General features: G+C 42.1%; 1 protein-coding gene across 2 annotated transcripts in view; it reads right to left on the bottom strand.

Annotated features, from left to right (window-relative positions):
* The window catches only part of prkcbb (protein kinase C, beta b), a 75,539-nt gene extending 61,759 nt beyond the window's left edge, over nucleotides 1–13,780 (bottom strand). For both annotated transcript variants that reach the window (XM_030090001.1, XM_030090000.1), the window contains exons 1-2: nucleotides 13,339–13,780; nucleotides 11,757–11,788 (exon numbers count right to left, since the gene is read on the bottom strand). In XM_030090001.1, the coding sequence (XP_029945861.1) occupies nucleotides 11,757–11,788; nucleotides 13,339–13,517 (211 nt within the window). In that variant the 5' untranslated portion in view covers nucleotides 13,518–13,780. The remainder of the gene's footprint in view (nucleotides 1–11,756; nucleotides 11,789–13,338) is intronic.
* Between the last annotated feature and the right edge of the window lie 1,263 nt (nucleotides 13,781–15,043).

Here is a 15,043-nt window from a genome sequence, read left to right as displayed (position 1 = left end):
CACTTAACACATTTTCATGCAAAACAGCAGCAAATAATACAAGAACAAGCACACAAAGAAGGGAATATTCCACAATACCTAGGTTAATTTTTATAACATAACAGGGATGACTGACTTGTTTTGCTGTGGTACTAATATTTTACACTTTCAGTAAACATATAGCTCAAAGTGTGGAACCCATACTCAAAATAATATGGAGTAACTGTGTTCCTTGTTGAAGTCTAATGTCTGTCTGATCCATCTGTACACCCCAACCTCCTCTCTGCACTGTGGCTCTTTGTGGCTCTTTTTCATTGTAACCCTCAACAGTGAACTGTCCAAACGTGTTGATTTTTTGGTAATAAAAACATCATGGAATATGGCCCACATGTCAAACTTGCACTTGAATGTATTGCACTTGTCACTTTCAGGACTAGGTTGAAAAGTTCGCTCAGGGGCCTTTTTGAGAAAAGAGTTGCGTTCGGGATACCGAGTGATGCGAAGACGCTTCTTGAAAACAACAACCCTTTTGAAAAATTTGAGCTTCAAATCCTTGTTTTTACGAACCACCGAAAACTATTTTTAGAACATACCTTAATGGCTGCAAGGTAGATTTTCTCAAAAACTAATCGGATAATCGAGTAAAGATATGGACCAAAAACGACAGAACTGATATACTTTAAATCTATTGAGCCTGCTATTTGAATGGTTTTCTGTATGTGCTCCTCAGTGGAAAAAGTTTGAGCACATTTGCTAAAATGAGTCATGTTTCCTCACATTATTTTTGGAATTTGTTCGTTTCTCTTGTAACTATGAATATTAATAAAGTATTTGAATGAAAAACCTCCATGTAAAACATGCTCTATGTCAAAAGAGGCGCTTTCTCTTTTCTGCGGAGCAGTTTTATTGAATTCTGATGGTGGCTGTTTTTCATCTCTATTGTCTCCCTGCTCCAACACACCGGATTCTGAAGAATACATGATGTCTGAGTTCTGCTGAAAGCATGATAATTACAATGAGATACAATGAAAAAATGCAGGACAGCATCAATCCAGAACCAGAAATCAACACTTCTGCTATAAAATGAGAGTAAATGCCAGATTTATTCAACGATCTTGTTTTGCAGATATGAACTTTGTGCAGCTTCGTGAGTACTGCACCTGCACAGTATATCATAAATTGATCTTTACTGGACAAATATACCAAAACAAAAATAACAATGTCAAATCAATGTTACTTTTATGAAAATGTACTGGTGGAAACTGAAGGTGCAAGAGACGGAAAACATGGGAAAACCAGGCGCAACAGAAAAAGCACTAGAATTTGGAAGAATGGAATTCAAAGTCATGTACATAATTAAAAACCAATCGTATTGCTTAATATGTTACTGAACAACATCGGCAACCATTGCTTGCTCACCTTGTTTTGTGTAAGGCTGATGAAGGATGGCAGCACAACCAGTTTCTGATTGCTTTCATTTATCAAACAACTGGAAAATTCCAGGACATCCAATCTTTCATGCTGGAAACTTCCTGGTCATAAATACTTATCAGGCAAGATAATAGCTTCAAAGTCAATGCAACTAATCAGGCCAAGCCGTGGACAGAGAAAGCCTGTAATTAGACAAAACTGCCACTGGAAGAGTAGAGACTGAAGCCAAATAAGATGAATGCATTGTGCTGTTTGTGGTTAACTGGTGAGCACTGAGGCTGGAGCGTGCAGGCGTACTCTACTGTATGCTGTACTGATGCATGTGGCTAAAAAAAACAACAACTGGCTGTTCTCCTTTCTACATATGAGTCCATACCCTCCCTTAAATGTAAACAAACTGTTTACATTTAGACAGGTAAGACCATAAACAAACAATTCACTGACACATTTAGATGTCACTTGTTCTGCCTGCCTGTGGTTTTCCACTCAAATCTGAGTGGGATATTCACTGTATCACAGGAAAAAAGAAAGAAAAAACACTGTTAGGAGCTGCTTACACTAATTTACATCAAGGACAACAATATTGTCAAATTGAGTGGACAATATTTTCAGAAAGAGTCAGAGGAAGGGAAGTTAGGATCTCAGAGAAGAAGGAAACAATTAAAAGAAACTAATGGAGGGAGAGAAAAAGGCAGACAGTTCAAACAGAGACGTGGAGAAGAGAGATGTCAGAGACCAAATGGCAGATCAGAAGGGAGACGGGCACAAAAGGAGGAAGTCAAATAAAGAAACAGAAAGATGGAGGGAGATTAAAAACAGAGGTCTGGGATAACTGCACCCCTGTCGGCTCGTGTCCCTGTTGCTAGGTTACCATCTGCAGATGAATGGGTTAAAGTATCTAAGGAGCAACAGTGACATAGTTAGCTGGTCTCCATCAGAGCGAGCACACGCACACGCACACGCACACACACACACACACACACACACACACACACACACACACACACACACACACACACACACACACACACACACACACACACACACTAACTGCAAGCTGCATGGACCCCAATTTAGGGCTGCATGCTGCCACTGAACATGTGCACACACTCCCCCATTACCGTCACATAACAAGCCCAAAAACCTGAACTACACACTACTTAGGAGTAGTGCCAAGTCTAACAGCACACGGGATGATTTCACTTTTATTACCAGGCTTATCTGCAGGTCAAACAGGCAATAAGGTCTCCGAGAAACAATACACCCACCATAAACACGACATAAAAATTACACCATGACAAGCTTGACATTTCCACCACACAAACCTCACGGCAACAGAAATCCATCAGCCGACTGTTGCTCATAAAACAGATTCTGTACATGTAATGTGTGGTTGAGGTTTATAAAATCTCCCCGTCGATAACACCCCCAAGAAGGATGAGCAGCACCTTCACCACCCGGTTGGAAGGGTTCATCTGTCAAGCTGAAACACTTTGTGCAACAATAACCTGTGAAACAACAACCCAGAGGGCTGAATGACCTCCTGTCCTACAAATTATATCACAGTTTATCTGCTTGGAGCCGTACCAATCACACAATTGCAGCTCTCTTCAAAGAACACCTTCAGACCCACAGCAGCAGCACGGCGGCTTTTCTGCTGCACAGTTAGTAATCCAGGTGGGCCTTCACACCTACAAGCCATGACTCACGTTGTAGGCATTTAGCTCGTCACATCATCAGCACCAATTTGGCATGACTGCATAGGCTAGAGATCAATTCAAAGATCCCCTACGCTACAGACAACTAATCATGGTCCTTCAAACGGTGTTGGAACAGCGAAAATTAAAGCGCACACACACAGGCAACATTAATTTGAGGCATTTGTTCTCCCATCGTGTGTCATCAAATCTGGCATTGAAAAACATATTAAAGGTGCACACAGGTGATCACTAAAATAATCCTGTTTCAGCATCGATATCAAACAGACAACAGGGTTTTCTAAGAGGGCCTGAACCACATAAATAAAATAGACAGTACTTTATGAAATGTATTAAATGAATCACTCCACACCAGCGTGCAACACCTATTATAATCCGACTTGTAGTTTATTAGTTTATGTCTTAAAGCTTCGTTCACTCTTACACCTTACAGCTCTGCTATCATTATGACAGCAAAAAAAAAAAAAGTTTTGTCTAAATCAACAGAATAAACACAAATGATTACTGATTATATGAAAAGCATACATAAAAGACGTCATCGGCAAATACTTTAACAAGTGCAATAAAGTCCAGACAGTAGTCCCAAAACCACACTGAAGTAATAATGCAGTCATTCACATCCCGGCAACGGAAAAACACACAAGCTACTGTGTGTTCACATCAACTGTCCACACAATGAATTAGCTGAAGACAAAGAAAACGTCCAGTCCTCACAACTGAAAACTGATTTTAAATATAGTTTCAGTAAACTTGCTCAGTTCTATCAAATCGCTGAATACCTCATACATCTTTTTTCAACAAATTCAAATGACAATTAAGATGTGTAGAATATAAAGCAATTTGAAGTGGTTAGACCTACATTTGGGCAGTGATAGATGCAGTCCAGTGTCTTTGTTTGTGTTTATTTGAGCTGGATGTGAAACAAGCTTGACCCACATTGGCTGTGTGATCTGCCCTCATACGTCTCCAAGGTGTTACCGTAGTAGCGGGTGTACTATTGCCACAAATGTCAACAGCAAGGACAACTAAGCCCTGAAGGAGACACTGTCAATCGAAAACACACACACACACACACACACCATGTTTAGTCTCTTTGGGTGTGTGAAAGTAGATCAGAGCAGAAGGAGCTGGTCCTCGATGACGAGTAAATTTAGATCCAGTCTCAAAAAAAAAAGAAAAAAAAAACACCTTCAGAATAACAAATGAAAATTCAAACTCACTCATGCACACATAAAACTAGAAACTGGTAACTTTTAATTTTTAACTTTTGGGGGATACTTTGATACACATTCATATCGCTCATTAACATTTACAAACATACACCACCTTAACACAAGAGATTTTAGAGGAGGAAGTACTGATGGGCATCTGCAAGCTGGGTGTAACTGCAAAATGATTTGAACAAAAACTCATTTAATCCAGTAAAATGCTCTTATAATAAGTGAGAAGATCGTGGCTGTGCTGCAGAGGTTATCATTCATTGCTTCACAGCGAGAATCTCATGGGTTCCAATACTGGCAGTGCCTCTGTGTGGAGTTTCAGTAAGACGGCGCTATCTTCTCCTCCAACAGCTATTGGGGCAAGACCTCCACCTAAGATATGTGATTCATGCCATGTTGACGTGTGCCACGAGCATCAGCCGTTTCAGATCTAAGTTTATTGTGTCTGAAAAGCACCGCGGGAACGACGGACAGATCGATGCACTATAATGCTGCAATATTTTTGGACCCATCGATAAGCAGACTGAGGTTCACAATCAGAGGTATACACACGACCGCAACACGGCACGAAAGACCGCAGAACGGTGTTATATAACACAAACCCTTGAAAAGACTGCAAATAAAGTCCTTGAAAATCTGTGTGGACGAGGTCGGCGCCTCACTGACAATAAGCAGGAGATGAACTTAAAGAACTCGCATTAAGCACTGAGAGGGTTTGCAATGCACAGCGTGGGTTATTTAAAGCCAATACTGATTGTGGTGTTTTCTAAATTAAATGATGAGAAGATTAACTGCACATGTACTTATTTATGAAGCCTGTGAGATTAAATTTCTAAAAAAAAAAAAAAAAATAGAATAAAATAATCAAAACTGTGTATGTAACAGTCGAGCAGCCTCTCAAATACAAGCTCCAGTCTAACACCCACAGTGTCAACAGTTCAAGAAACTCCGGAAAACACTACGTCTGTATAATTTGAGAAAGAAATGGAGCGTTTGTGGAGACAGTGAAGAGCGCAGAAGATATGACTGTTATGGTATCGAATGGTTACTTAGTATTTGGGGAGGAAATTGCGTCAATTGCGAGATGGTTCTGATAGATAATAATCTCAGGAGGGACTGTTTTAAAATTATATCTTTTCACAATCATGTAGACGAGCCATGGTATTAATAAAATCAACGAGGGACTCGAGGTGAGACAATTTCCCCCGTCTGAAGTGCTCATTTCAACTTTCTCTGAACATTACCAACACATTTCATCATCTGACAGGTACAGTCGACGGTTCTGTTAGTAACATCTATAACAAAAACAGACACTTCGTATTTTAACTCAAACATCATGCTATAAAAATGGGAGTAAAAATTGCCCAATGAAAAACAAACATTTTTTCCACATTACATTGTAAAATTTGTACAAGATAACAGCAAAACAGAACTAGACATTTCAAATCTAAGATTCTCGTGACTTATTCAAGCAGCCTGGAAATAGTTTTTAATTACTGTAGAAAAGCCAAAATTTTGCAATGCCTGACTGCTTCTGCCTCTTTTTTTTACAGGTTAACCTTAACATTCAGTGTTTGGCCGTTTTTCCAGCATTACTGTGTGTTTTGGACTGTGCATGTTACAAATGTGTGACAATCCAATGAGTCTTTTCTGTGACAGGACCGTTTAACTGTCATGAGGGATTAGAGCACGCATTGTTTCTGCACGTATTTAATTTAAAAACAAAATGTATTGGTTATGAGAAGTTGGCATGCCGCGTGTTGATTATAGCAACAAGCAAGCACAAAAAAAAAAAAAAAAAACTTTAGTATAGCCAGCATATTGCAGATTTTTGTCAAGAAAATAAATGAAATTTAAAAATAAAAGCAAGCTTTTTCAAAGGCATCCGGCACTCCTGAATAACATCAGCACTGAAAACCTCACAGCTTCTTTCCTGCGATTACTGATCAATTCTTTCTTATTCTTCTTGATGAATACCTCTGTCTGCCTTGATAACTTTAATCTGTTTTTCCTCGTGATTTTCAATGTTCTCCCTCCACACCCACGCACTCAGCATTCCCTCCTCTTCCTACCCCTTCTACACTCCATCCATCCATCCATCCATCCATCCATCCGTCCATCTTCTCAGTGGAACACTTCAGCTATTTATAAAAGCATCAAAGCCCACAGCTTCAAGCACACGGCCACTTGAGGGAAAGAGGGGGAGACTGGGAGGTGGAGGGCTGCAGGTACAGCGGGAGGAGAGCGGGAGAAGTCACAGAGGGACGTCTGGAGTCAAACACAGGTGGAAATGTGGGGAATGGTGGAAAAGGAAAAAGGGGAAGGAGAGCGTGATGCCCATAGAGCCTCAGCCAAGTAAAGGTGGACGAGAAATAGACACACACATACACACACAACAAGATGAGAAGGGTTAAAGCATGACGATGAAAGAGAAAAGAGAACAAAAAAGTTAGAAAGGAGAGACCGGCAGGTCAGAAGAAACAAAGAGTGTGAAGGAGGAGGAAAAATCAAAGACTGGATGATAAAGTCCGATGTTTTCCAACCGGTCCACTCTGCTCCAGGATCTCAGTCAGATCAGTGTGTCTTTCCCCCCCCTCCATGTGTTCAATGTGCTCATACATGACGGCCCGCTTTGTTTCGCGCATGCATTTGGTGTGTGAGAGCATGTGCATGTGCGAGTGTGTTTGGATGTGTAGGAGGCAGGTTTTAGATCCTAAGACCTCCCACCCACGCAGGTTGGAGTTGCAGCAGCACCTGAGCTCCGTTCGGCATTGCCAACAGACACCGGTGTTTGCAAATATTCACTCACTCACTTGAACCTGAAGAGACTCATGAAAAAAAGGCAGAGTGTGAATCCGGAGGAACTGTGGGCATTGTGCCCAACAGCAGCCTGATCCGCCTGTTCTGGTGAAAGTCAGAGACACCCGATTAAACCCAAACACAAAAGATGGCATGAGGCAAAAGGAAGGCTGAACACAGCTCTTGATTGGTGCATTTATATGCATATATATGTATAAAAGCAAGCATTTTCTCCCCTCTGGAGAATGCCAGTAGCCACAGCGAACAGCACCTATAGGGTCTTATTAAAGATGGACTCTTTTCCCTTCTCTAATCTCTTCTCCCCGTCCATTATCTTACACTGCCTCTCTGCTAAAGAGCTCTTTTGGCACACCTATTCACTTTTTTTGTGACTATCCTCGTTGCATAATTTGTTCTATTTTTTGAGTATACTTCATATGCAGCAGAAGACCTATTTAGTTTCACACACTCACGGCACACGGAGGATTTTCTCGCAGGTGTTGTCAGCGATCGCCATGCGCATGCTGGTACAAACATCCCCAAATCAAAAAAAAAAAAAAAAAAAAAAAAAAAACACATCACATTATAAAGTCAAGCTCTTTAGGAAGCTGGATGGAAAAGTGGATTGAACACATGATAGAGAACTTTCTGTGCGTCGTCCCATTTTACTACCTCAATCTGGATGAATTCCTCTTTTTTCCTTCCATGTATTCTCTATGTGCACAATGTAGAATATATCATTCATATGTAATGTTAAATTATAATACCAAAGAACAGTTTTTGTTAGGACATGCAACTCATTATTCATGGTGATATTTTTTTCTTTGTACTTGATGAGAGCGACTTAAACCTTGAAGGATATCTCATGCAATCCTCCCCTCCTTCCTACGCCCTTCCCACTCACTATTTCCCCCTTTTGTCTCTCTCTCTTCTCTCTCTATGAATTCCACCCCCACTCATTCATTGTGTCTTTTGTTTCTGCCTCCAGCCTTCTTCTCATCTCATCACCTTCCTTCTCCATCGTTTCATGCATTCCCCCCCCCACCCAATCCTCCTTCGTTCCCTCCTCATTCTGCCATTTCCAGCGCTTCCCGCGCATCCCGCCACTCAGTGTCCCCCTCCACCTCCGTCTCTCTTGAGCTCTCCGAAGGGATAATTTGTCCATTAAGTCAGTAATGAGACAGTGGAGGACACTCAACGGCCTGTTGCAAACTGGAAACCCAACTTATTACCACCACGGATTTAGAAACACGTGCGTAAAAAGCACACAACCAAACCTGATCACGTGGACGCCGAAGAGCGAGCACAATTTTGCACAAGCTGCCATTAAGGAAATAAGTGCTCACTAGCTCAATAAATGGGACGTGAAACACGTGTATACACTCAGAGTCCGAACACAGACAAGTATGAAATATGCCCCACGCGCGCACACTTCTTAGAAATACCATATTACATAATATAAGCTGCTATCGCACTTTGAGTTTGACACTTTTTTCGATGAAAGACAAAGCGACCTCGCTGAGGCTTTCGAGCTCATTGTCTGTAGCGACAATACGTTCATATTCTGCCACTCCAATGTTACGCCCTGTTACAAAATGTGCAAAACAATCAGCAGCAGCACTTGGATTGAATAAACCATCTAAAATTGTAATTTATAACCCAAATCACAATACACATGCGGAGGATCTAAAAGGGATTTTAAAGGTGCTGTAGGCAGGGTTTTGCTAGTCAATGCTAATTTTTCTGTGTTTTCTTTGGATTAAATGTTAGAGTATCCATTGATAATACTTTAGGTGTGTAGCATAACTGCACTATCGCGAGGGCGCAGCGTTTCCATCTGTCTCTGTTCTGAGCTGAAAAGGAACCTTGAAAGCTCCAGGTATCTTTGACCAATCAGAAGAGCCCCTGAGGCTCTAACCGTGATTGGTCGAGGGGCGTTCGTCGCACGTTCTTGTGGGAGGGGCTTAACTTGCGGAAGGGCGTGATGTCAGAGAAAACAGGACAGGATTGGCTGTGCTGGGTTTCAAATGGCCATCTTAGATGGGTCAAATCGCCATCATGCTTAGGTAACCCTAAGCAAGATGGCGGAGATGTGGAATCCTGCCTACAGCACCTTTAATATGCAGGTGAAGTTTTTAAAACTTGCTGCGATGTACTATAAATGTGGTATCATCAGATTAACTGTTGACGTTTGACAAAAACAAAATGCAGAAAGAAAAAAACGGGAGGAAAACACTCTTCTTCCTTCAAGTGGTAAAGAGAGAAAAAAAAAGTTACAAAATCCAATCCTTGTGATCAATACTTGTAAATTCATAACCATCTGCATTGGACAATATCTGGAGTTATTCAGCCATAAAAATTCAAGTTCAGGAAGAGAGACTTTTCATGGGTCATTTCACGACAGCAGCCTGACACATGATATGGAGACGGGGATCGGAGGACATCTGACCATCGTCATTATGAGGCGTAAATATTTGCATCAGAGTCAGTCACGTCTTCTGATGATGGTTTTTCAAGTCAAAACTCATTATGGATACAGTGACCCAACCCTATGGAAATATGGTGAAACATAACAAATCATCTATCACTAATGGATTCAAATCATTTGATTTTCACAGATATCACAAGACAACGCACCACAAAATCATTCAGCCCAGTTTGTTTGTGGCATGTTTGTTGATGACTGAGGCAAACAAATCTATGAAAGATGGAGCAGTAAAGCACACCTAAAGACTGGCCTGTTGATTCTCCTGTAATGTTGCTGGTAATTTTAAGATTTCTAAGTCTTCAACTTCAAATTCGTGTTTGGGCAAGGCACCTGACTGAGATGGCTCAAATACACTGAACCCAGGAAGTCAGTGTTTGTGCTCACAAAGATAGAAGGAAAGAAATGTCTGCCTGCGTGACCTTGTGGAGGAATTCCCTTTCTCCCCGAGCTGCAGGGAAGTGACACCCTGTTCCAGATAAAAAAAAAAAAAAAAAAAAAAAAAAAAAAAAACCTCAGGACACACAAACACATGAACATATACTCACACACCTGACGGTAAAAGGTAGGCGTGAAGTGTTGCCGAGTACAGCCAGTTCCTTATACTCTCACTCTCACTCTCATTTCAGCACTGACTGCACTGGGATCGGAATTTTTACATTTCAAGTGCTGATTTCTTTCGTCATTCATTCATCTGTCAATCAGTCCTCTTCACATTCCGCTATCAGAATACAGAGGTGCGACCAACAAACACCTACCGAGCACCTTTCAGTCTTCAGAAGACCCCTGCAGAGCAGGAGATGTGGCCCCTAAAGGATAGTATTGACCCAGTACATATACACATTGGCTAATTACCAGCGAACCCACTGCCGCGTTCAAAAGCGTCTCTTCCATCCTACACCATATAGACGGTTGTGTCTGAATGTTTCACTGTTGCTAGGAGACATAAAAATCCTTGAATATCCTGTTGCCTGTTAGTACAGTAGAAAAAAAAACCCAGACTTCAAGCATTCTGAAAAAAAAAGGGAAAAAATACCCATCACCTTCACAGTCTCTGTCATGTTTGTGCGACAGCTTATGTCATTTCCTGTGGCAAGGGCTGCAAAGTGGGTGATCAATCTGTCCCTACTGCACAGTATGGAGATGAAGGGCAATATTGAGGAAGGGACAGACAAAGAAGAGAAGGAGAAAAACTTTCTACGACATGAACTGCTCAGGAAGAGTTTCCCTGAGTTTTTCTGTATTTATTTAAATCATTTTTTCGGATTCTACCTACCCATCCGTTAGCAGCTAATATTGTCTCAGAAATGGTCAGTCAAAGGTTTGCTGCGGTTGGACGTTATGTCTGAAAAAAAAAGGAAGTGCTCATTTCACAACATGGGAGAGTGTACATCTAAAAATAGGATTTCTTTTAAGAGTATGAGCTTTCCCGCTTCACTGATGAAGACATAAAAATGCCTTATTGTGCTACTCTTTTTGACAAGAAAAGATAAATCCGAAGAATTTGCCCCACAACATCAAAAAGCAAATCGAAAATATTTTCAAAATTTGGACAAAAACCACGTACACCGTGTTGCAAATTTTTTTAGTATTTATTTTTCTCAAAGAGCTTCATGCTGTTGTTCTTTGTTCCCAATAAACACAAATTGCCTGGCTGCTACTAGCTGAATGAATCAGATGCCAGGCAGACTGACTGGCTTGTCAAGCGAGTTTTAAGCTTCTATTGAACGGTTGGACATTCTTTTCATTTTAACCTACAGAAAACACTGCGTAGACATACGTATGTCCTCTCATTGAAAAATGTCTCTGTTCACATTAATGTTCATGTTTAATGCATTTATGCCTTTATGTAAACGAGTAGGAGGTGGAACCTTGAAGAATTCTGAAAAGGGACTAAAAATACATTTCAAACAGGCAAGTGGCAACAAGTGGCAGAGGAGAGAAAACAATTAGGAGAAGGAAAGGCCAAAGCGGGAGAGACAAGAGAAAGCAGGTGCAACTACGTTGACACTCGATCAGTAAGTGATACAGAGCAACACCGTCCAGTGTGAATGTGTGTGTGTGTGTGTGTGTGTGTGTGTGTGTGTGTGTGTGTCTGTGTGTGTGTAAATTTCACTGGCCTACCTTGACACTGAAATCCCTGCTTGCCAAAACCCCTGCAGAGAGAACAAACGAGAGTTAAAACGTGAACACACACACTGAAATATGCAGACTGACAGGACTCACACGGGGAACGCTCGCTAAACTGTATCCACTCTCCTTTTTCACCTCGAGTGAGATTTCTGGCAATTGTTAAATACTGTCTGCCTTTTTATTGCGGCACTAAAGTTTTCAATTCAAAACAGTAGTTCACACACACACACACACACACCCACAGAAGTATGCAAGCAAAGAGTACGTACAACTATTATATGCACAGTACGGTTGCATGTACCGAGGCCAGCTGAGGTGTACAACCACAGTCACAGACTGATCTTCTGGGAGGGGCTTCAGCTGCCCTGGGGCAACATGTTCAGCCACACCTAGTCAGTGGTATAGGGAATGCTGGGGTGCTTGCAGGTGGCACACACACACACACACACACACACACACACACACACACACACACACACAGACACACACACACACACACACACACACACACACACACACACACACACACACACACACACACACACACATGCATGAGCACACACTCGTTGGAGGTCATTTCCATATTGTGCCTGCAAATAGATAATCTGTCAGGGAGTGAAATCACTTAGTGGACCCATTGTTCTTTTTCATTATGCTTATTGACCCAGATGGATTGATAGATTCACAATCTAAACAGGTCAAACACTTACACAGGGTTCAGAGTGTTCCCCTTTTTGGGGGTATTTACAACCAGTGGAGCCATCCCATTAGACTCTCATGAACACAATCTTCTAGGTCAGATCATTTAGCCATTCACAAATTAAAAAGCTTGTCACAGGACTTAAATAACAGCCGCTTGGGGAATAGTGCACAGCAAAGATAATAATACACACGACCAATTAGGCCAAACTGGAGCTGGAAATTCATTTTATAACCTAGGAGCAGGCCTGGTAAACCCTGGTGGGCTACATGGTGACATGTCTGTACAGGTAACTGAGGAGAAAACGCAGGAAAGAGAAGAGGAGGAAGGTCGAAGTTGTGTCAGCCGCCGTGTCAGCGTTTGAAACACTTGTGTTACCACTCAGGTTATCCCTGTTGGCTGCGGTTCATTGCTTTGTAATGCTTTCAGGACTTGATGTTTTTATTTTAACAGCCGCTCAGCTTCTCCCTCTGCCTACCTAATACCATCAAACAGGGATCTTCAGCTATTTCTTCTCTCAAAACGGCTGCCCACATATTTCCCTGTCTTTCCTGCTGCCCTGCCGTTCGCATTTAGCATCAACAAGTTCCAGAATAATCCTAAAAATCGATGCTTATTTTGAGAAAACTGTGCAACCGGTGGATCCGTGCTACTTTATTTATTCTTGCTGTAACTTAATGATGTAATGCCATCAATACAAGAACGTCCGAGGCCGTATTTTCATTTAATTTAGCTGCTATTAAGGCGCTTTGAATTCCTCCAAATAGGTTATTACTCATAAACCTCCCATAACTTTATCATAAAGCAGCAACACCACAGAATGAAGTTAAGACAGCTGTCCGTGCGTCAAACGGCCGCGCGCGCGCTCCTCACCAGATGAAGTCGGTGCAGTGGCTGCAGAAGGTGGGCTGCTTGAAGAAGCGCGCGATGAATTTGTGGTCCTTCACCTCGTGCACGTTCTTCTGCCGGAGCGCCCCTTGGCGCGCGAAGCCGCGCACTGGCTGGCGGGGTCCGTCCTCCCCGTCGCTGTTGGCCGCCGCCGAGTCTGCCATGGTCTCCAGTCCGCGCGCTGTCCGTGCGGCCGTCTGCGATCACCTGGACGCGAGCGCCGGTCGGGAGGGAATCGAACCAAGCGCACCTTTTTCAGCGGAGGAGCGGCGCTGCGAAGTGGCTGGGAGGGAAAGAGTTTTCAAACCGCGGAGGTGAGAGGATGGGTAGTTTTCTGTAGTTTGTTGCGCGTTTTCTTTTTCTTTTTTCGGCGATCCTGTCCGTCTGTTGATTATAGGAGCTGCTGTCGCTGCGCTGCCTTCCGCCCGCTTCCTCTTTTCTCTCTGAAAGATCTGACACACACACACATGCACACACACACACAGAGAGAGAGAGAGAGAGAGAGAGCGAGAGAGAGAGAGAGAGAGAGAGAGAGAGAGAGAGAGAGAGAGAGAGAGAGAGAGAGAGAAAGTCTTTATAGAAGCATACTTACTCACGCATTGATTGAATACATGATGCATGGACACCAGAAACAGAATTGATTTTTATCCTGGTCCTCTTGTCAGTCAATTTAAAAAAAAGATTGTTAACATGGAGTGGTGTACCAGTGTGAAGTGTTGGCATGCCAGTCCCATGCTGAGTTTGCATGTTCTCCCTTCTCTGCATGGATTTTCTCTGTTTTCCTTGTGCACCGACTTCTGATTTTCAATCGCTTCTGTCTCTCTGTGTTCAAACACATGCATTAAGCTGACTGATGTGTTGTGATGGACAGGCCAACCCTGCTTCTGTACAGAGTCAACTGGAACTCGACCCTGAGTTGGATGAAGTGGTAAATAAGATTTATTCATATTCATTTTGAAGGTGGACATATTGTGTTGTATGCAGCCTCTGAGGATAACATCAAGCATTTTGACTGTGTTGGCTGGTAAGAGGAAGAGAGAAAGACTAAACTGGTTCTTCGACGCACAACTCTCATGGAAAAACTGATAAGAAGAACATACCTTTTCTTTGTTATTCCATTCTTGTGTGTATGTGTGTGTGTGTGTGTCTATAAGTGTGTTTGTGGGTCATATACGCTTACTGGGAACTGTAATGAAATACATCAGTTTGACATTTTGGGGGTAATCCAGAAAAAGTACATGACCCAAAATGACAAATCTACCAGTGGCACCATGTTTTCAGGAAGAAGAAATAAACTTTGCATTTTTCCTTGTGCACTTGTGGGTTTTCTCTGGGTACTCAGGTTTCTTCCACAGTGTAAAAAACATTCCTTTGATCCAAAAATTACCTCAAGGTGTGACTGTGAGTGTGACAGTATCTCTGTTTTTGTTGAGTGATGGACTGCCAACCTGAGTGTACAATGCCTTCAAACTAGGATTGGTTCCACGACCATTAGATAAAGCAGGATGCAGTTTGGATGAACTGAATCTCAATCTATTTATTTCAGCGTAAACCAATTATTCCTTATGACTGATTTCCGTCTATCCTGTATACTTCCTTATACAACTTATTGCTGCTCCCAGGTGACTGTATTCTCTCCTGACGAGGCAAAAAACAAAAAGATAGACATGTACACACTGCATGGAGTCCC

The sequence above is a fragment of the Salarias fasciatus genome, chromosome 4, assembly GCF_902148845.1.
Source record: "Salarias fasciatus chromosome 4, fSalaFa1.1, whole genome shotgun sequence".
NCBI classification, from domain to species: Eukaryota; Metazoa; Chordata; class Actinopteri; order Blenniiformes; family Blenniidae; genus Salarias; species Salarias fasciatus.
Note: the sequence above shows the minus strand (reverse complement) of the source record. Positions and strands in the feature narration are given on the sequence as shown.